Source organism: Tasmannia lanceolata, unplaced genomic scaffold (assembly GCF_043159265.1).
Source record: "Tasmannia lanceolata isolate RefF3 unplaced genomic scaffold, GAP_Taslan_0.1 ptg000016l, whole genome shotgun sequence".
NCBI classification, from domain to species: domain Eukaryota; kingdom Viridiplantae; phylum Streptophyta; class Magnoliopsida; order Canellales; family Winteraceae; genus Tasmannia; species Tasmannia lanceolata.
The window spans coordinates 13,418,563-13,440,357 of NW_027518693.1; the positions used below are offsets into that span (position 1 = coordinate 13,418,563).

The 21,795-nt window shown below is 39.2% G+C and overlaps 1 protein-coding gene and 1 pseudogene across 5 annotated transcripts; one reads left to right on the forward strand and one right to left on the reverse strand.

Moving 5' to 3' along the window:
• Window positions 1-3,759: 3,759 nt before the first annotated feature.
• LOC143848647 (NADPH HC-toxin reductase 1-like) lies at window positions 3,760-9,107 on the reverse strand. 2 transcript variants are annotated; one of them, XM_077357641.1, is made up of 5 exons: window positions 8,906-9,107; window positions 8,462-8,631; window positions 6,398-6,610; window positions 5,180-5,553; window positions 3,760-4,089 (listed from the first exon to the last, which is right to left on the reverse strand). In XM_077357641.1, exons 1-5 carry the CDS (start codon window positions 9,018-9,020, stop codon window positions 3,951-3,953), a joined length of 1,011 nt encoding a protein of 336 aa, XP_077213756.1. In that variant the 5' UTR covers window positions 9,021-9,107; the 3' UTR covers window positions 3,760-3,950. The 2 variants fall into 2 exon arrangements, with proteins under 2 accessions (XP_077213756.1, XP_077213757.1); XM_077357642.1 differs by having other exon boundaries at window positions 3,962-4,089; window positions 5,167-5,553.
• A 2,863-nt stretch (window positions 9,108-11,970) lies between these two features.
• Window positions 11,971-20,868, forward strand: LOC143848385 (PHD finger-like domain-containing protein 5A pseudogene; annotated as a pseudogene). 3 transcript variants are annotated; one of them, XR_013235379.1, is made up of 3 exons: window positions 12,049-12,158; window positions 19,016-19,114; window positions 20,220-20,868. The product of XR_013235379.1 is annotated as a PHD finger-like domain-containing protein 5A pseudogene, transcript variant X2 (transcript). The 3 variants fall into 3 exon arrangements; XR_013235380.1 differs by lacking the exon at window positions 19,016-19,114 and having other exon boundaries at window positions 11,971-12,082; XR_013235378.1 differs by lacking the exon at window positions 19,016-19,114 and having other exon boundaries at window positions 12,001-12,158.
• Window positions 20,869-21,795: the final 927 nt, after the last annotated feature.

Here is a 21,795-nt window from a genome sequence, read left to right on the forward strand (position 1 = left end):
CTTTGGACCTTAGGTCCCAGGATGATTCCACCACACCCTTAAGTTCCCCTTCACTTTCCCCCATGTATGCAACATGTATGCAATTACTTACCTTTGCCTTTCTTCCTGCATTCATTTCAATTCATTTGATTCCAGCATTCATTTCAATTCATTTGATTCCAGGCAAGCGAGTATAAATTCACTAAGCAGGTATTTATCAGGCAATTTATAAGCAGAGCTACATTGCATAGACAATTATATTGAACACCATTACAAGACAAGGTCTAGCTGTCACCTGCCTTTTCTTATAGTCGCAGTAGGACGAGATGGCTCCTGTAGGCAAATAAGTGAAATAGGTCAACTTATTTTAGTCTAGGTCCTTTTAATATCACACAGACAACACTAGTCCTTTCTGTGTCCATTTATGTCCTAAAATAAGGTTCCCTGTGTTCACTATTCATGTGGGCCCCACATGCTACTATTCATGTGGGCCCCATCATGTCACTATTTATGTGGGCCCTGCATGTCACTATTTATGTGGGCCCCATCATGTCACTATTTATGTGGGCCCCATCATGTCACTATTCATTTCACCATAAGTTGATAAAGTTTACTTTACGGTTACTATGCTAGTATTTCACCGTTAAGTATATAGGTGGTAGAACCAACCATTACTTTATCCATATAGGTGGTAAAACCAACCATTACTTCAAATAAAATATAGGTAGGTGGTAGAACCAACCATGAAAGAGATCATTAAATAATTTAGGTGGTAGAACCAACCATTGAAAGAGATCATTGCTTTCAAATAATTTTAGGTGGTAGAACCAACCATGAAAGAGAGACTATTATAAAAGACTTACTTGGTAGTGGATTTTCTTTTTCCTTCTTCTCTCTCTCTTCCTCTTTCTCTTTCTTCTCTTCTCTTCCTCTCTCTCTCTCTCTCTCTTCTCTTCTCTTCTCTTCTCTTCTCCTTTTCTTCTCCTCCTCCTCCTCTATTTATAGACATTTTTTTGCATAGTACTTTTTGCATAGTAAAGACTATTTACTATTTTAAATTATTATTTCTGTCGGTCAATAGTATTTTTGCATAGTACTTTTGCATAGTAAAAACTATTTACTATTTTAAATTATTATTTTCGTCGGTTAACAGTATTTTGCATAGTTAATAATATTTTTTTATTATTAATTTTGTCGGTCAATAGTATTTTTGCATTTTTTTATTATTATTTTCGTCGGTGCGATGATATTTTCGTTTCCACTAGGGATGGGTCCCGCTGGTGGTAGGACCCGCTGGTCGTGGGGCCCGCTTGTGTGGGACCTACTTGTGTGAGACCTACTTGTGTGGGGCCCGCTGATGTGGGGCCCGCTGATGTGGGACCTGCGGGTGTGGGGCCCGCTGATGTGGGACCTACTGATGGTGGGACTCGTTTGTAAATAGTACTCGGTGGGTCCTACTGTGAATAATACTTTTAAATAGTGTATCTCAATAGTGAACTTGCATAGTATTTCTGCATAGTAATCTCGCATAGTGACTATTGTGAATAGTGACTATTGGAAATTTTTAACATATATATATCTATTCCGTTTTTGTTGACATCTGGGGCGGTGGCTTAGTGGTAGGAAGCCGTTCAATCTTAGCTTAGACTTGGGTTCGAATCGTGTACGCCCCATTATGCCAGATGTCCTCATGCCCGATTAACTTGGGGAAAATGAGTAATGGCCGATGATTACCCACCTATGAGGCCATTTTTATATTTATATATATATATATATATATATATATATATCTATTTTACCGGTTCTTACAGTCTCACCCATGGCACATATTACTATTACTTTTGGCACATAACCTGTTACCTATGGCATGTTTTTACTATCACTTTTGGCACATAATCTGTCTCATCCATGGCACACAAGTTTGTTACTGGTTTAGCACATTTTTCTGCATGTAGCTGCTGTCATTTATTGTTCGCTGCTTACCATTGCACATAGCTGCTGTCCTTTATTATTCACTGTTTGCCATTGCACATAATTACTGTCTGTCACTATATAACCGCGGTCCCTGTAGGTTTTCATAATTTTTTGTGTTCATCCCTATTCGAACATGGCAGTTTTCATTTTGTAGTAGAGATATAATAACCTTTGTAGCAATGGAATTATGAAATAAGACATTTAAAATTGAATGTTTATGTATAAGATATTGTTTATATTCTTTCTATGTTCAGATTGGACAAATTCATATAATGATACTCTAATGCCATGAAAAATTTTAGAGTCACCTCAATGTTCTATACTTTATTAAACCCCCTTTCTCATTGTGAAAGGGCGATGAAGGCGATAGCCCAAGCCCACCCTTAGAGGGATTTATTGGATCATGATAGTACCCTCTCCTCTCTTCTTTCCTCTTATTTAGTTTTGAGTTAGATTCTGAAGATAAATGGATTGTTCAGGTGAGATTATATCCAAGCTTATTATACTCATTCCTTTTTATTTAAATAAATTGTTTAATAGGAAGAAGGAGATCAGATGACTACTCTATTCGATATCATCGACATGAGTACTGTCTGATCTCAAGGCGGGATTAGAAATATTATCATGTGTATTTGATATCAGATGATTACTTTGGCATCATCTGATTTCATTGGAGTTCCCGTATTGGGGTTTGTGGTTGGTAACTAGCTATATCATCTTGCAGTTACACCATGTAGGATCAGTCCTCAATGACTGTGAGGCCCATCCGACTCATCTCGGGAATGCCCCATCCTAGCTCTGAAACAGGTCAATCATCCTGATCTCCTATGGAATCAGGGTGGCCAGTCACTTCCTCGCACATCCCAGATGTTGGGGTGATCGGCCTCATACCGCACATCCCAAATGTCGAGGCTGGTCTATGTTGTGTGAGTAGTAGACCATACCTGTTGACGATTATTAACCATTCTCGTCGATTAACTAAATCTATTTAGTTACTTGACATGCATCCACATAAGCATAATACAAATGCAAAAACAAGGTTATCTCATAAAGCGAATAATAACCATCACATGTGCATATGAGCATAAATATGAGCATCCACATAAAATAAATGTAAATGTAATAAAAACACTGAAAGGCCACACAAAACTCCTACAAGCCCCACCAAAGATTCATGTTTGATAGAGTATGTGTTGGTTGTACTCGAGGCGGAGAGAGAGTGTTGGTTGTACGAGAGAGAGAGAGAGAGAGAGAGAGAGAGAGAGAGATTGTACTGGTTGTAGCTTCACAACCGGTAAAAGGGGGTGAATTTATCCTAGAAGGGCGTGAATTTACAACCACCCTAATTTTATTTTCGATTTCCCATATATTTAGTAAACTGCAAAGGGTGTTTCATACATTGTAGAAATTCGTGAAGGAGTTCCTACAATTTTGAATATCACAAGGAGAGATCCTCTATTTTTGGGCTAGTTCGTTCTTATATTTTTATTTACTCTTAAATTATCATCACGGCATCCAAAGCAATTAGTGCTGAACTAAGCAAAACTAAATATTCCAATGGAATAAAATTTAACCATTGGCATTAGGGCATCTAGGATTTTAATCCAAAGGCCCTTGTAGTTGTCACATACGCAGGCACTCCGGGCCTAATTAAATTGTAAACGAAGAGGTCACATGACACTTGGAGCGAATTTGAGGCATAAATATAGCAGTTTTTTTATGATGCACCTTGAAAACCGATCTTCAACAACTTTAATTATGCTTCCATGAGCATGTTGGGTGCGTAACACTTTCTTGCCCTATAACTGAAACAATTACGTTGATCTCTTCACTTTATTGGAACTCCTTACACATCGGTGGAGATTTATGCAATTACAACATATAAACACCATCTCAATACACAATTAGACAGTCTCTGCATTTCCACAATAAAAATAAGTACATGAACACTAATCCCATGAAATTTATTAAGTTAAAGATCACCACGAAGTTGTTAATTACATCAAAACACCCATCCTCCTTGCACATTCCATGCTCTCGTCTAATGTACTCTTCATATCCCATCTATACTCGAACCCCATATCAATTAGCTTTTTGGTACTGCATTGAGTTCCTCTTTCTTGTCCTTCACCATACCTGCAGTGAAATTGCATATTATCAAAATCTACAAATCTCTTGAAGATGGGTGATTAGTGCCAACTTAATTATGACACCTCGAAGTACCTACATAAATCTTTTGTTTTCAAACACATTTGCACACTGAAAATATTTTCGTAGAATGCTTCAATTGACGACTAGAAGAAGCAATGATGGGGATTTCTACCCACAATTTGCCTTATTATGATTAAATCAACAGCGTCTAATGCCAGATACTTTAAATGAATGGCTTAAAAGTCTATATATTGTGACATATATGCGATTTGATAAATAAGCCTATAAAATGAACTTTTTATGGGATTAGTAATATTTATTATATATTTGTATCTCAATGTTTATTCCTAAGGCCCATTAAGATTACATTGCAAGCTAAAATGCCTCCCAAATAAAGTGCTGGAAATTATAAATAAAATTAATATGCTTGGATTTTGTGAAAAGTCATTGTAGTCTTCTAAGAAGTTATTGTGTATAGAAAATATAAAGAGTCTTTGTGTTTCCTAGAGTCTTTATGTCTAGGTGGATGATGAAAGAGTCAAATGGTGATTTCCTATGTTGTTGCTTAGGATACCTAGATGACTCATGGGAACTACAACTTTGTGGTTAATGTATTTGCTTTTTTTAGGTGTGTCTTGAGTCTACAAGTATGGAGTCTTTGTGTAGAGATGGTAAGCTTAAGAACTTCAAGGAAAAGCTTAGAGAGAAACTTCAAGGGCTAAAGTTCAAGGGAGAGCAAGTGTTGTAATCTCCTGTGAGTGTGTTTTGATATTTATAGAAGTTCTTTTTATTTTGGTTTTACACTTGGCTTTTTGGTGGAGCTCGACAAGTGTCCTTTGGCCGTGAATCTCCCAAGCACCCTTACCTTTCTCTTATGATCAAAACACGCATAATCGATCCTTCAAAGTGGGCCAACATAAAGTTCGTTGGGGACTTTTCATGTTAGGATTACACTGGTCTCTCCCTTTACTATGTAGATGCAAATTTCAACATTTTTCAAGAAAATGAACCATGCACTATATAATAAAGGGAAAATATAGAAAAAAAGAAACAAGATTTTACCACAATATCATACCCTTTTGCTACAAAAAGTTTGGTATATTTCTCTCTGTAGTAATTTTCGATCTCTGCTGTTGTCGGGTAGGCACATGCACATAGAAATCTACCAGACATGGAAGGTGCTTTCATGCAGAAGACATGGGCTTCACAAACGTCATCGATGTGCACCAGAGGAACTGAACCTAACAATCTTTCAAGCCATCTTAGATTACTGACGACATTACCCGTAAATTCTGATACGAGGAGATGTGTGCTCCAAGGCAGATGGGGAAGAAGGGTGTCTCCTCCAACAACGCCACAAGCTAGGCTTACCACCTCCAATCCATCTTTTTCATTGTTACAGCAGCTCAACACCACCTTCTCTGATTCTGTCTTTGAAGATACATATGCCTACAACAAGACCACATCTCTGTTATTCAAAACCACGGCCTCCATTACCTTTTGTTATATAACTTATAATCATAGTGCTAGAACATGATGAGTTGACTCGAAAAGTCCGTGAATTGAGTTGAACTTAATAGAAAAACAAATTCAAGAGAGGTTTTTAAGAAAAGGAATGATAGATGCAAGGGCCTTCTTTATGCAAGGGCCGGAGAAGGCCCCTTGAATAGATCCACGTCATTGTAAAAGTCGGTTGAGAAACTGAATTCGGTTGCACTTAATGACATGGATCTATTCAAGGGCCCTTCTTTAGCCTTTGCATAAAGAGGGCCCTTGCATCTATCATTCCTCTTTTAAGAAATAACACAGAATTTTCAATGTAAACATGACTGCGAATATATATAAAGGCGTACTACATGTGCGCAAAAACTATTTTGGAAGTAACTTTTGATCATCTGACTGTCGGATTGAGGTATATTTTAAATAGATCCAACATCGTTTGATAGGAGTTTTTCACATTTTTATGTTTTAGGAAATCTTCATCATTAATCTTTTTTGCAACTAGTATAAATATCTGATTGTAACTCGATTTGGTGACTTAATATTTTGGTTTAAGAAGGATTTTCAGAGCATTAACCCATAACTTACGAATTTTCTTTTCACATTCTTTGGTTTCTAACAAAATGTTGGTATAGGTGGTTTCTTCCATGACAATACGAGTTGATTCAATAATCAATAATACTTATTCTGAAAGAGGATTAATTTGTTTAATATCAAGGATTATCTCTAAAGAGTACAATGATCAAGACAGGTGCAAAAACCAGAGGTCTTGATGGAGTAAGATGGAACTGACCAGCTCAGAATCACTGAAATGTGAAGATAAGAGATTGAGAGGTGTCCAACAGGATTCATCAATGAAGTCTTTGAAGCCAGTGTTGTCCTCTTTCAATGGTGATGCAGCTGTGATGGATCCTGTATAGATTAGTCGCTTTACCGTTCTCGATCTCGTGCAAGACCCCAAAATGCTCTTCACCCCAGCTACCGCCGCTTCAGTAGTGTCCTTATACTGTTTTAAATTCATGATATTTTGATGAAAAATTCATATAATAAAATAAGAATTACAAGTTGAAACATGAGTGAGAGTCCAACGTGTTGAGAACATGCGATTGAAGGAAGAGAGCATGTATGAAATAAGATATAAATCATTATGTACGAATAAAAACATGAACATGGGAAGGAGAGGAGAAAGATGAAAAATCAAAACAAAAAAAGTCAATAGATAGACGAACATTAATTTTTTGTAAAACTCATTCATCTCTCTCTACGCGCGCGTGCACACACACACTAGCCTTGATAGCCCATACTATGCATGGGTATAAAATGGTAGCTCCCAGCCTCCCACCCCATCAAAACATGTGTAAAATGGTGGGCACCACCCATGCTATGAGTGCCGTATAAACACTGATAAATTCTCCCTCAAGCATTCCGTTATTCGGCCCCTTTTAGGAGAAAAGTTACCTTGCAGACTTTTAAAACTAAGGGACGGGAGAAGAAGAAAAAATCAGGGGAGAAGGAGAAGAAAATAACACATCCTCTTTCTCTCTCCCTCTCTCTCAATCTCTTATCCCAGGTGGCCATTTTCTCTTGAAAAATAGTGGCTGCAAATGACAGAACCTTAAATGGGGTTTCAGCTTTTCCTCTCTTTTCTTCGAAACTTAAAATCAGTGTTTAAAAATGCGGATTCTACGCGCGGCTGAAGAAAATCCTTGCCGACTCGGCGCGGACACGGTTGACGCGGCCAAGAAGGCGGTTGACACGGCCAAATTAGATGAGTCGTTATTTTTTATTAAAAAATAAATGAAAAAAAAATACAAAAATCCAAACCCATTTAAGTAGGGCCCAACAAATGAATAATTTAGATCATCTAACCAAGTGCAAGCCCTCTAATTTTTTAAAAAATACATGCAAGAAAAACATTTTTGATGGGAAATTTTTCTTGGAAATTTTTTTAGTATAATGATATGATTATGATTTAATTGGAGGCATATTCTCATAAATTGAAGGTCCATCTAAGTAAATGTTGAATAGGTTTAGTTTAAGTTATCTTTTTGTTTTTCAGGTGTTAAAAATGTAAGAAAATTTAGAAATATTTTTTAATAACCAAAGGAAAGAGGTAATATATATCAAAAAAGGATATTTTATATGGTGTAAGCCCTTATAGTCCCTTACTTTTCTAGAAGTACTGTACAAACCACACTAGAGGATGATCCAAACCGTCCATGGCAGGCTTACACCATATAAAAGAATTATATCCTTGTCTTCTTAAATGGCGGTCTAGGGCACCCACACCCAGAACGAGGTAGAGAATAAGACGAGCAAAGCTGCAAAAGTCAGGCTGGAATTGACAACTTCACTGTGTATTGCATTGCCCAAAAAAATAATAATAATGTATTTGCCCCTTTGTTTTATTCAAATCACCCCTTCGTTTTACTCGGGACAGCCCCCTCTCTAAGGTATTTATGACTACTATTTTACATTGGAGGGGCTGCCTCAGGTAATGAAAGGGGGCGTATTTATCATTTCACAAAATCATATTATAGATCGAGTAAAAAAATGAACTACTTCTTCTTCTTCTTCATGAGTTAGGGTATTATAGAGGTTTTCTCTACGGCTATAGGTACGTTTCTCTCCTGTAAATCTTATCTTCTTTTTTTTTTGAATGGTTGAAGTTAGGATGGAATATGAGTTTAATACTTCAAAATAGCCACGACTCGGCCAGGACTCACCGAGTTTGGGACTCCAAAACGAGGCCACCGCAAATCCGCGTCGACTCGGCCGAGTTCCGAGCCGAGTCGTCGAGTTTTAAAACATTACTTGTTAAAATACTAAGAACAATACTAATAATTCCTACACAAACCTTGGAGCTGTGGGTGTTGTGATGCAAAGGTGTGGCAACATGGAAAACAAACTCACAGCCATCGATTGCCAAATCAAACTCATCAGCATCATAGATATCGGCTTTGAATAACTCAAGTCTGGTGTCTGCATTTGGAAGGCTTTTGAGAAGCCCAGTCTTAGCAGTGTCATCTGCATTTCATGAAAAGAATGAGAGAGAGAGAGAGAGAGGGACTAATTTACACTTTGCCTCCATTGGTCATTGGGGGGCGCTTACTAGCTATTACCTGCGTTCAGGAATGCCGGTAAATGTATTTAGCGGCATTCGTGAACGCAGGTAAAACCCTTTTTGTTGTAGTGATAAAAGAGATTTTGCCACTTGGGGGGCCGTGGTCAACCCATGCTAGATGTGGCTCCGCCAGAGAGAGAGAGAGAGAGAGAGAGAGAGAGAGAGAGAGAGAGAGACCCAAGTTTCTTAGAGTTGCATGGACGGTGCACCCCTCTTGGAGGAGCTTGTTAACAAGCCAAGATCCAATATATCCCGCAGCTCCCGTGACACAAACCTTGCTCTTCATCTCCATTGCTTCTAAAAGTGCCTTTTCTTGTTACTAACCCAAGCGATTCTTTTAATTCTCAAAAAGCGTCTCCCACACTCATATAGAGGAGCGTAGTATTATTTTTATAGGCCTCGACGGTCCAAAATTTACACACTCCTCGACGGTATCCCATGCATAAGATAAAAGGAGTGGCACTATCAATGAAAGTATTCATTTTTCCATCACTATGTATCTTGTTTCATCGTTTTGGACTTTATCAGGTTAAATTCGATTCCAATACAATTACTAGTTTATACCTCATTGCCGACTTCAAACACAAAATGCCACAAAGACCACTCTAAAATATATAATAGTTTAAACATGGGTTTTGTTGTCTATATCTGCCTACGTTGACTGAGACATTTTTAAAAGGATTTGAGTTGGGATGTGGTCATTGTCATGTTCATAGAGCTTACCTAATGGTGAGGAAGACACGATAGGGATTGGCTGAGGAGAGGGTAAGATAAGCCTAAAAAAACAGGAAACAAAAAACTCCACTGAAAGTATGAATGATTTTTTTTTCCTTGGTTTTTTAGCCACTTCTCACACCCACTCGATAAACTACTGTATCGAGTGGAAAAAAAATTCATGGTTGCTAGAAAAAGTCCTCATGTGATTGAGATTGTTGCCTTCCTCTTGTTATGATCCATTTCTTTCGACATAAAATGGGCGAAAAACAAATCTTACGCCCATTTTTTCCACTTAAAATGACCAAAAAATTTGTCTTGATGCCCATTTTATGTCGGAAGAAACAGAGCCTTAGACATAAAATAGGTGTAAAACAAGGGAAATGATTTCAACCTGAAACAGAGCCTTGTAACATCTTGTCGTGTAGTATTTATAGGGCTGTCATAGGAATATTACAGTTCTCAAAAAGCTCATACAAGCCCTTAAACACTACACGACAAGATGATCCACGCATCTTTATCAAATATTGAAGTTCTGAAATCATTTCCCTAAAACCCCTGTGTGTGTGGCCTTTGATTTTTTGCTAATATGCCTCTGGGTGTTTGTCGCCTGAGTCTTTGCAAAGGCCCTGCATGGATCGTAGGAAAAACATTTCTTGATCAATTTCAAACTAAGACATACTTCGAATGTCAAACTAGGGAAAATTGTTTGAGAGATTTTCCAACTATAATACGAGATCTCGAATCTTTTATTGTTGTATAATCTCATTCATGTATTGTTGTACATACGACAACTATAGCGGTTCTACCAAAATAATAGCAGGGAGTGTGGCAATATCAATTCGATGGTCTGATATTTCCACACCCCCTGTTTGATATTTCTACACCCCCTGTTTCCTGTTGATTTTAGTACGTTGCGAAGGCGCGCATCCAAGTATTGCTCGTGCATAGTGCAGTATTCTTTAAAAAGTATGTACAGCCCACTTCATAGGGATGATCCAAACCGTTCATTTGTTGGGCTAACGTAAATAGGTTATGCCCCTAAAATCATTTCCTTAGGTCTCTATCGATATGGGTGCAACTCGGGTTGGGTAGAGGTTAACCCGAATACTACCTGAGGAATCATCTATTCAACCCGAACCTGAACCTGAACCAAAACCCGAGTTCCAACCCGATCCAACTCGAGTTTTTAAGCTTTAAATGTACAAAATAAAAACTAAAAAAATAATAATAAAAGAAGGGAAATAATATCTGCGCCAAGATGTTTCGATAAACAAGCGCTCCACTTGTTTGTCACGTAGTATTTAAAGGGATTTCAGAGGATGTTACGGTTCTCGAAAAGCTCTTTAAACCCTTTAAGTGCGTGTTTGGTGTACCGTTTAAAACATCGTTTGGCATTTGAAACACCGTTTTGGGGCCAAATGGCCGTTTGGGAGTGTTTGGGTGCGCAACCACCATTTGAAACGCCGTTTGAAACACCGTTTTGAACTCTCAAAACGGTGTTTTGCAAACGGAGGGGGGGAGGTCCGTTTGCAAAACGCCGTTTTGAACGGAGTTTTTGGGCTGTGGGTTTTTACGTATTTGCCCTCACCAAAACCCATTTTTACGTATATGCTTGTGATTTTATGGGTAACGTCAAATACCAAAAAAGTGGGGGTGTTAATATCATTCTTGAGGACACAAATTTGTTAAATTGTTAATATTTAATTCAAAACAAGGGGCTGCTGATATCATTATATGATCACTTAATTTTGATTTTTTAAAGACAAAAGAATTAAAAAAAACCCTAGTTTCTTACTTTCTTCATCTACTTTGCAAAGTTGCAAACCCTCTCACGCCTCACTGCCTCAGCGCCTCCACTCGTCCGTCAAATCCTGCAAATCCGGCCGTTAAGAAGAAGAAGGAGAAGAACCCCAAGGGTATAGCCTTTTTTTTTGTGGCAATGATGTTTAATTTTAGTAGTGTTTGAATGAGATCCTAATGACCTTTTAATATTGGGCCTAATGAGAGAGTAGTCGAGTTACATTGAGGCCAACCAAAAAATGTCCTTTTTGGTCATTTTACCGCTAAAACTCTGTTTTGGGGCATTTGCAACCAAACACACAATACCTCCGTTTGCCGTTTAATATGCCGTTTTGATCTGGCCAACCAAATATGAAAACGCCGTTGGGCAAAACACCGTTTTGCCAAACGGCGTTTTAAATGCTATTTCAAACGGTACGCCAAACACACCCTAAATACTACACGACAAACAAGTGGAGTGCATGTTTATCGAAACACTTGGCCAAGATATCATTTTCCTAAAAAAATGTCGTGTTTCACTCGGGTCGGGTTGTCTGAACCCCTCAACTCAATCCAACCTGAACTTAACCCGGGTTAGAAAAACTCAACCCGAACCTGGACCGGACCCGAAAGATACCCAACACAACCCCACTTTTTTTTTGGGGTTGAACCCTACTCGAGTTCCACCCCTATTTATCGGACCAAGGAAAAGCTAAACCATTGATTTTGGTAGGCCTTAATCTCAGCCGTTGGTTGAATCGAAGCATCCTGTAATTTCTCGAACCCTCCTCACTTCGTATTTTTCATTTTCCGTCTCCTCATAATTCTTCCTCTTTTCCTCATTGCAGGGGCAGCAAAGTAAGAAATCTCCATATTCTTCTTCGTATTTTTTTCGCCGATCGAGTGAGGTTTCTAATCTCTATACTCGTCTAAGGTTTCTAATCTCTCTCAATCAATTGAATTTTTTGTGAAATAAAACGTTGTTCGGTTATATTTTGATTCTATCATTGCTGTTAGGTTATCCATTAGGGTAACGCTTTTGTTCGTAGATCAGTTAATTTTTTCCCCACAGGGTTATTATTTGGATCTTATTTTGTTGCTGATTTCTTTCAGCTTCAATAATCTCTAGAGCTTATGAATAACTTCAGTGCCTTAAAATTGGATTGAAACACTTCTATGCCCTAAATTTTGGCTTCTAAAGTGTTTGAATGCACACATTGCTATTCCTAAGATTGATTTTAAATCTACTTATCTTACCTACCGAGTAAGCAATCTCAGGTGTAGTGCAACTCATTGCATGTATTAGACTTCTTATAATCCTAGCATAATCAGGTTGATTCATAGCTCACCATTATTTTTTTCCCATTTAGACCATTATTTTTTTCCCATTTAGACTTGGGTTTATGGAGTACTACTTGGTTCATTATCAGATTGGTTGAATTTTTCCTTTTTGTCTCAAAATTTTTATATACATCATCACATCTATAGGACATAGATCCATGATATCAAATACTTGGGATAAGTATCTTTTAGTTTCATTTTTTACTTCCATATTTGGCACATTATTACGACACATGAGTTGCCATTAAAATGAATAAAAAATTACCACACATGAATTGCATGTTCCTTTTGTGAACACATGAATTTCTTCTTTGCCATTCAAATAAATTAAAAAAAAAAAATTCTCCTGTCGAATTTTTTATTCCAATATCTAGGTACTTGTTTTAGTCCTTATAATGATTTACTTATCTTACATTCTTTATTTTCTTCTCCGTACTCAACATAGCCTTCAGGTTGGTCAGTATATATTCAGAACTGTTATATTCTTCATTTGGGTCGTTTTCATCCATTGGTGCCCACAATTTCAACACCTTGGAAGCAAAGCAAATCTCCAAGGTCTTTCATATCAAAGTCTTCTCTAAGACTCTTTTCCATCCTTTCTATTTCTTCTGCAACTTTCGGTGGGAATAATATCAACATAAACCAAACCAGTGTGATACCTGAATATTTCTCACAAACAAGTAGTTTTCTGACTTACTCCTTTGATAGTAATGTATGTTGAATGAACTATGTAGTCTCTCAAACCATGCTCGAGGCACTTGCTTTAGCCCATAATTTGCCTTTTTGACCTTTTTACAGAAACTTACCCTTGTATGTTGTTCAATAGCCTTTTGTCTGCTCCGTGCATACTTCTTCCTTTAGGTGGACTTGCAAGAAAGCATTCTTGACATCCATTTGTGACAAAAGCTATCCAAGCATATTTGCTAGTGCAATGATTAATCTTATATTAGTATTCCTTGCAATAGGACTGGGTGTTTCATCATAGTCTAGTCCTTGTTATTAATTATATCCTTTTGCCACTAGGCGTGCTTTTTATCTATCTATGTTGCCCTTGGCCTTTTGTTTCAACTTCCAAACTCATTTGCAACCAATGTGATTCTTACCTAGTGTTCTAGGAATAACCTCCCATGTATCATTTTTGTAGAGCACATTGATCTCCTTTGCTATTGCCTCTACCCATTTCTAAATCACAATATCCTCTGAGAACGATGTAGGTTCCATAGTACTTGTCATCTGAGCCACTAGTGCCTGCTTGTTTCGTGCTAGTGAGTATAATGTCTTTCATACTGACTGTACGACGACGTAGAACTCCTTATCATATGTTGAGTATGGCTGCTTTGCCCCGTTTAACTTATCACTGAAAAATACTATAAGATGACCCTCTTGGCTCAAAACTCCTCCAATGCTCCTCCAATGCCTACACAAGAGGCATCACATGCTAGAACTTACTGTTCACATCCTAACATTCTTTTCTTCGAAAGGTAACAATTTCATTTATGGCTGTAAACTTACTACAACGACTTGGACAAGGCATCCCAACAGTGTAACACTTTTAAAGCAAAGCCCCAATAAGACTATACCAAGTTTAACACCCCCTGAAGGAATGAATATACAATCCAGTGTACTCAATACAGAGGAAATTCTGCTCTCCAGTAAGCAGATAGCAGCAGGATTTTTTTTGAGAAATAACAATAACTTTATCCATGTAAAAACCGAAATACATCAAGGGGTCTAGGAGCCCCACTAATGCACATGATTATGGAGAAAACCCAAGAGACCAAAATAGACAGAAAAATAGATTCCACTACAACAGATGAGAGAGATGCAGAGCCCCTCCATCGATTGACGGGGAATGAAACAGCCAGCCCCACTAACAGATGGGCAGCAACCATAAGTCCAGCAGGTGGACATAGGTGCAAGTTTGCAACCACTGCACTGATGGCCTATTGGAGCAACCAGCAGCAAGCAGATGCAGGCGAAGCAGGCAGCAAACAGCCAATGGAAACAAACCCAATTCATAGACTATACCAGTAACACTTGCAGGAACAGTCCTGAGACACCAACATCATCATCTGCCATCAACCTGAAGCAGTATCTCATCCCTCTCCTCTCTGGACTTAGCCAACTCATCCCAATATTCAATTGTTGATCTTCTTCTATGCTGGAAATTAGGTGATATGATCATCACCAGATCTCTAATTTCATCCTACCTACCATAGTTCCTCAACTTTATTGCAAGCCCACGCTATAACATTGGCCGAGTCACCTTCAACCATCAATGGGCCACGCCCAGTAGCCATGTATCTTTCTATCCCCACAGCAATGCCTTCACCTCCGCTTCATTAGCGTCTCCGAAACCTACAGGGCCTAAGAAGGACATTATCTTTCGGCCCATAGAATCTTGGATTAAACCTCTAATCCTCGCCCAACCAGGATTTCCTTTTGCACTGCCGTCATAATTCAGTTTGAACCACCCTGGGGAAGGAGTGGACCACCTCGGTGTTACTAACACTCATTTTCTTTTTTCCTCCATTGTCACTTTCCAATAATTTCACCGTCATTGTACCATGGTGCATCCTCACCACTCTTGCTCCAATGAATGAGGTTGATTTTTATACCGGCTAATAATTTCCCCCATCCCCGTGTTGTATCCTTGAAGATTCGGTTGTTGCGCTCTTTCCATGGATGCCATATCATTGCATAAGTAACGTCCTTACTCCTTGGCCAGTCTCGCCAAAAGGACCTCCACACCACTCGAGGATGATATGCTTTATGGATCTTGCGAATGCCCACGATAACCCAACGCAATTAAGGAGGCACATACACAGATGATAAGAGAAGGGCAGTGAATAAGAAGATGCTCCAATGTTTCCTCACAACTCCTGCACAAGACACACTAGCTTGGAAGGCGCACACTCTTTTCAGACAATCACAATTGTTGATCTTTTCCCTCCCCACCGTCCATGCAAAGGCAACTACGCGAGGGGTGCCCTTGATTTTCATACTCATGCAGAACGAGAGTCTCTTCTGAGAGGGAAAGCGAACTTGTAGAAAAATGAGTGAAACCGATTGGTTAGAAGAGCAGTAAGAGGATTGGTTAGAAGAGCAGTAAGAGGATTACATATGCGACAAGAGGGGGCTACACTCTATTTCATTCATGGTTTTAAATTTCGGCTGAAATCCGAAATTTTGGATTTTGGCAGGGACCGAAATTTAAAACTGAAACTGAAATTAAAAAATTTCGGCCAAAATTATAAGATTTACACTGAAATTTCCATCGAAACCGAAATTGCCACCAAAATTTCTACCGGAATTTCATTTTTGGCTGAGGCCGAAACTGAAACTGAAATTTCAAACCTTGATTTCATTGTCTTTGAGGACCTTAAAGACCAAAATTAAGGTTATGCCTAAGCCTAAGAGACCAAACTACATTCCCATCACCCCCTCCATGTAGTTTCGCACTTTTGCCTCCCTCTCGGTCAATAAAAGCTATAAGCTCGGGAATGCATGGCAGAGTTGAGACTCACTGATCCACCCAAAACCTTGTCCCACCTTCTCTCCCCACCTTAAACCTAACAAGGGTTCACAGTTTGACCTAGACTCGTAGATGGGCTTTCCATACACCTGGGCCTTCGCCTAAAGGAGGGTTTTTACTCTCTCATCCCCCAAACCCCGCCCATATTTGTCATCATTTGTTTCATGCCAGAAAGAGTTTTGTTCTCCAAAGCGGCACAACCATTTCCATAGAAGAGCCTTATTTCTCACCTTTATGTTTCCAATTCCTAATCCACCTTGTTTCTTTAACCTAATGATCTTTCGCCAATTCATCAAGTGCTTAAGCTTCTTTTTGCCTTCATCTCCTCCCATAGAAACTTTCTTTGCAACCTTTTCATCTTTTGCTATAGATGCCGGTACCTTGTACAAGGACATGAAGTAAACTGGAAAATTGGATAGCGCCGCCTTTATAAGCGTAATGCTTCCGCCGAAGGAGATATGATGCTTCTTCCAGGATGCTAACTTCCTTTCCATCCTTTCCACTATAAGATCCCACAGTGCAGATTTTGGAATCCCATAACCCAAAGGTAACCTTATCCTTATGTAGTTGATTGGTAGTTCTTCTCCTTTGCACCCAAGGATGGGAGCATAATATCTCACCTCATCTTGATGCATATTGATTCCCGCTAGTAAGCTTTTTGAGTTTTTAAGTTGGACATTATCTCAAACCACTTGAATATTCTTTTCAATTTCCTCACACACTCCTCTTCTAGGAAAATAAGTGTCATTGGCAAATTAAAGATGGGAGACTGGATGTGCATTTCTACTTGATTCCAAACCTCTGATCGCTCCTAGATCTTCCGCCTTAGAAATCAAAGTGCTCAATGCTTCCACCACTATTATGAATAGATACAGCAACATAGGATCTCCTTGCCTTATCCCTCTTGAGGAACCGAAGAAACCCGCAGGTACCTCAGTAACAAGGATGGAGAAAAAAGCTGCAGGCAGCTATACATTTTTTAATCCAGTTTCTCCAACGATGAGAGAATCCCATCTTTTATGAAGTTTAGAAAGTTCCAGTCTACATGATCGTAAATAATCCCCAGGTTCCTTCTTTCTCGACTACAACCTTATTAGCTATGAGAACGCCGTCTAGTATTTGCCGTCCTGGAACAAAAGCCCCTTGGAATTCAGAGATTATAGTACTCATCACTTGATTCTTCTGGCAAGCGCTTTGATGCGAATCTTGTACTATGTATCAGACTGATTGGACAAAAATCCTTCAGTTCTACCACTCCTTTCTTCAGTATGAGAGTGATGAATGTAGTATTTATTGTCTTAATCTCATCCTTTGGTGAAACTCCTCCAAGGAAGACATGACTTCCTTTTTTATTAGATCCCAATACCGTTGATAGAATGCCATTGGAAACCCATCGGGTCCTGGAGCCTTATCCTTTTTCATACTCTGGATTGTAACCCATACCTCTTCCTCTGTTGATTCCCTCTCAAGCCAACTGCTCTACTCTGGACTAATCCTTTTGAAGGACAGCCCTTCCCACCTCGATCTCCACTCATATGAGTACAAATTGTAGAAGTAATTGATGATCATGGTTCCAATCTGATCCTTATCTTCAACCAACACTTCACCATCCCTCAATGAGTTAATGGAATTGATTCTCCTCCTAGCATTTGCAATTCTATGGAAGAATTTGATGTTTCTGTCCCCTTAAGCCAGGTAACCCTGGATTTTTGCTGCCAACATTTTTCTTTCACTCTAAGGGTTTCCCCATGTTCAAGCTTTAAGGCCATCCCCCCATGTTTAGACTTTAAGGCCATCCCTTTCTCATTTTTCTCTGAAGGTGGATTAGATTCCTCCAGTCCGTCCAGCTGGTCAGCCTCATTAAGTACCTGCGTTTTCCGGACCCACTTCCTTTCCCCATGAGACTGGTATCAATCCTTAATTTTTTTCCTTCATCAAAATCAACTTCCGACTCAAAATATAGCATTTCCTTATTAGGTGCATAGTGTCAGGTCCAGCTCGAATCACCGTGGTTTCTCCAACTGATTCTTTCAACTCCAACAAGAATGGGCATTGATTTAAGTAGGCCGAAGCAATACCCTTTATATTATAACGGGGAAATAGTCTTCCCTCCTTGGATATAATCATCCTATCCAGACAACATAGGATAAGATTGGCTTGATTGTTTGTCCAACTGAATCTTGTCCCCTCCAATGGGAGATCCACCAACTCGCTTTCCTGAATGAAATTCGACGAGTAGCCATGCTCCATGTAATCCTCCCGCCATTATTCTTTTCATGGGGGAACTTGACGGTATTAAAATCCCCACAACCCTTGTAATTCTTTGAGTTCTGCCTGTAATATTACTTAAATAGAGAGCAAGAATTCCTTTACTATCACATTAGTGGCTCTGAATTTTGCTTCTTCCCAAATGATGTTTATGCTGCCGCTGATCCTCTAGCATCCAGTGCAACCCATCCTTTTCCCTCTTCCCCACAGAGAATTTATGAGAGAATCCGACACCTCTGAAGCCTTTGATTCTAGCACCATCATTATGTCTATTCTTGTATTCCAAACAGTCTGTTTCTCCTCACATTCCAAAATATTATCTTCATTCTTAACTATTCTTCTTTTGCCCAACTTCTCCCTTTCCCCAACTCAGGCTCCTCAATTCCCTTAACCCCTTGACCTTCCTTTCTTTACCAAGCTTCCAGCTCATTTCCTTGTATCAATGTCCTTTATCATCTTTATAGTTTGCCCTATATTTTCTTCATATGAGATACCCAAATTCCTAGCCAAATCTAACATAGCCTTCCGCTCAGATTCGTGCATGTAATCTTCCAAGGAAGATGCCAAATCATCATTAAGAACCACCTGTAAAGTATTTCTGAGCTCCAACTCTAGAGGCTCTTCTTAAGTAGATTCTTTATTTTCAGATGCCTCGGGGTCCGCATTCTCTGGATTTTCCAACGATGCCGAAGAATTTGGTTCCTCTCCCTGCATGAACCCCGACTCCTGGAGTGAAAGAGCCTCAGGTGATGATTCATTGTCTTGACAAATATATGATCCCGCTAATGTACTCTAGAGAATCTTCTTAAGACGATTCTTTATTTTCAGATGCCTCGGCCTCTGCATTCTCTGGATTTTCCCTGCATGAACCCCGGCTCCTGGAGTGAAAGAGCCTCAGGTGATGATTCATTGTCTTGACAAATATATGATCCCGCTAATGCATCTTCCAAGCTAGCCACTACTCTCTCCACCCTGGTGAGATTTATGACGATACCGGGATTTTATCCAGCTTTATTTTTCAAAAGAAAAATATTAGCTTTTTTCCCCCAGGTACTGCAGGAAAGCATCCTGCACCTCCTCCTAGAAGATTCTTCTACCTCTTCCCAAACCTCCTGTTATAACACGATTTTTTCTAATATGGAGCTTTCGGATCCCTCAGCTGGATGAAGTTGAGTTTAAAATTGATTTTCATTTACTTGCATTTTTCGCTGCAAGTTTCTTGGCGGCCTTTACCTTTTCGACCCAGAGAAAGTCAATTATTTCATCGAAATTAGTGTGAGTCAGGTAAATTTGTCCAAACAAACAAGATCCGCCATATTATTTGGTCCCGCTTCAGCACCACCGGGCGCAACCTAGAGACATAAGTGGGGTTGTCTCTTATGATTGAACATCAAATGTTTTTTATTGCTAATTGTGGCAGGTGCTTTCCAAATTATCTGAGAACTGTAGATTCTGTTGAAAATCAGAAGATGTAGTTCAAATGTAATTTGGTTTCTTTGTAGCCTTAACATTTTTATTTTGCTAACCGCTTTTAAAAATACCAGAATCTGTCAAGCTCATGAACCAATTTGTTAGCCTTTGCTAACCAGTTACAATAGACATGGTAGTGTTTTCAGACTCAGCCTTGTTGTGATACCCTGACAAGTACGGGTTTATGATTTCTTGGCTGTTGAAGCCTGGAAGATGCAAAAATTCTACCTCTTTTCTTGTGTTTTCTCATCATGAACTAAAACAGATCCATGCATCTTGTCTTCTCCCCTTTAGTGAATTTATAATGCTGTGCGTAAGTGCTGTTTAGAATAACATCCTCAGAGATGGATATTTGATGTAGATGACATGTGTGTGGTGCAGGAATCTGAGGAACTTGTGTTGGAGGAGAAAACATGGCGAAGCACCATCCTGATCTCATCATGTGCCGGAAGCAGCCTGGAATTGCCATCGGTCGTTTGTGTGAGAAGGATGATGGGAAATGTGTTATTTGTGATTCGTATGTCCGGCCTTGCACACTCGTCCGCGTCTGTGATGAATGCAATTACGGTTCATTTCAGGGCCGGTGTGTTATTTGCGGGGGAGTAGGGATTTCTGATGCGTACTACTGTAAAGAGTGCACACAACAGGAGAAAGACAGGGATGGTTGTCCGAAAATTGTCAATTTAGGGAGTGCCAAAACTGATCTATTCTACGAGCGTAAGAAATATGGGTTTAAAAAACGATGATTGGACCGATGGGGAACCAACCCAGTGATCAAATTCTATTTATCCGGTATGTCTGTCATATGTCCTCTAATATTCTGATGTACTACTTTTGCTGTCTGGCTGATAAAAGAAACAGATGGGTTCATTGCTGTTGTCATTTCTGTTTCTAAACAAATATAAGGGTAGAAATTAGGTGTAGTTTCTGCTTTTTCTGCTCGCAAAGTACTACTATGTATGTCGTTAAAATAGGCCTTAATGTCGAATATACAGGTAAGATTATGCTAAAATATAATCTTATTTTCAAATGAGGTGCAAGTTTTTTATTTCTTTTATTCTTTTTGTGGCATTTAAAGACGCCTTAGTATGAATGCTGTGATTTGTTGTGCTAATGGTCAAGGCGAAGCCTACACGTGGATGAAGATGCGTTTGAATTGTTGATCCACAAATCACCATTAACACACATTTTTGTGCTAATATGAATCAGCTGTTTTATAATGCCTTGGCAACAATAGATATCATTGGTGACCAGGTAGTTGTTCTTACTTCCAGGCGCCCTAGAGACAGAAGGCTGAGAAAGCAAGAGGTTCCTCTTATATCTACTGGCCATTGTAGTTCGATGGAGGTGCGGAGTTTTTTTTTTTCTTCTCATGGAGTATTAGCTTACAATGTGTTTGAGAGTGGGGGGGGGGGGGGGGGGGAATTGAGAGGGCATCAGTGAGGAGATGACTATTCTGAATGGAGTTTCTCTTTTCCCTAATTTTCAGCCACTTTTTCACCCTCCCGTAGTAGCTCATGCCCTCTTCAGTCTCTTCCTTTTAATCCATGTTCCGCCCTTTCGGTTAGCTTTTCCTTATTTTGGGATTCTAGCTTGTGCAGCGAGTGCCTTTGTTGATATAGATGGTCAAAAACTGTAATGGCCCAGATTCAACAACTAAATCAACAAAATGTAGGGCTAGATAGTGGGGGTGTCTCACTATATTACAGTGAGGTTGAGCCCTACTGAAGCGTTCCTATTCAAGACCTTCGATCTGATGGCCAGTTTATATGAGACTCAGGGTCTAATCTTTATGCCAGATGAAGATCTAATTTGAAAGATAAGGTGCGAAAACGGGTTGCTTAGGAGAGCATTTGGATGTGCTAAATAATGCTAATCCCCTTCTCCAACACTGGAGAAGAAGGTAAGAAATTTTGAACTTTCTCTTGGTTTCCTGCCCCAAGGTAAGACAATGTAT

Bases quoted from the DNA above. Each gene is read 5' to 3' on its own strand.
- LOC143848647 (XM_077357641.1), bottom strand. From the start codon at position 9,020: ATGGAGATGAAGAGCAAGGTTTGTGTCACGGGAGCTGCGGGATATATT. The intron at 6,611-8,461 runs GTTTGTGTAGGA...AATTTAAAACAG, and splicing joins ACAACACCCACAGCTCCAAG to TATAAGGACACTACTGAAGC. The intron at 4,090-5,179 runs GTATGATATTGT...ATTTCACTGCAG, and splicing joins AAACTTTTTGTAGCAAAAGG to GTATGGTGAAGGACAAGAAA.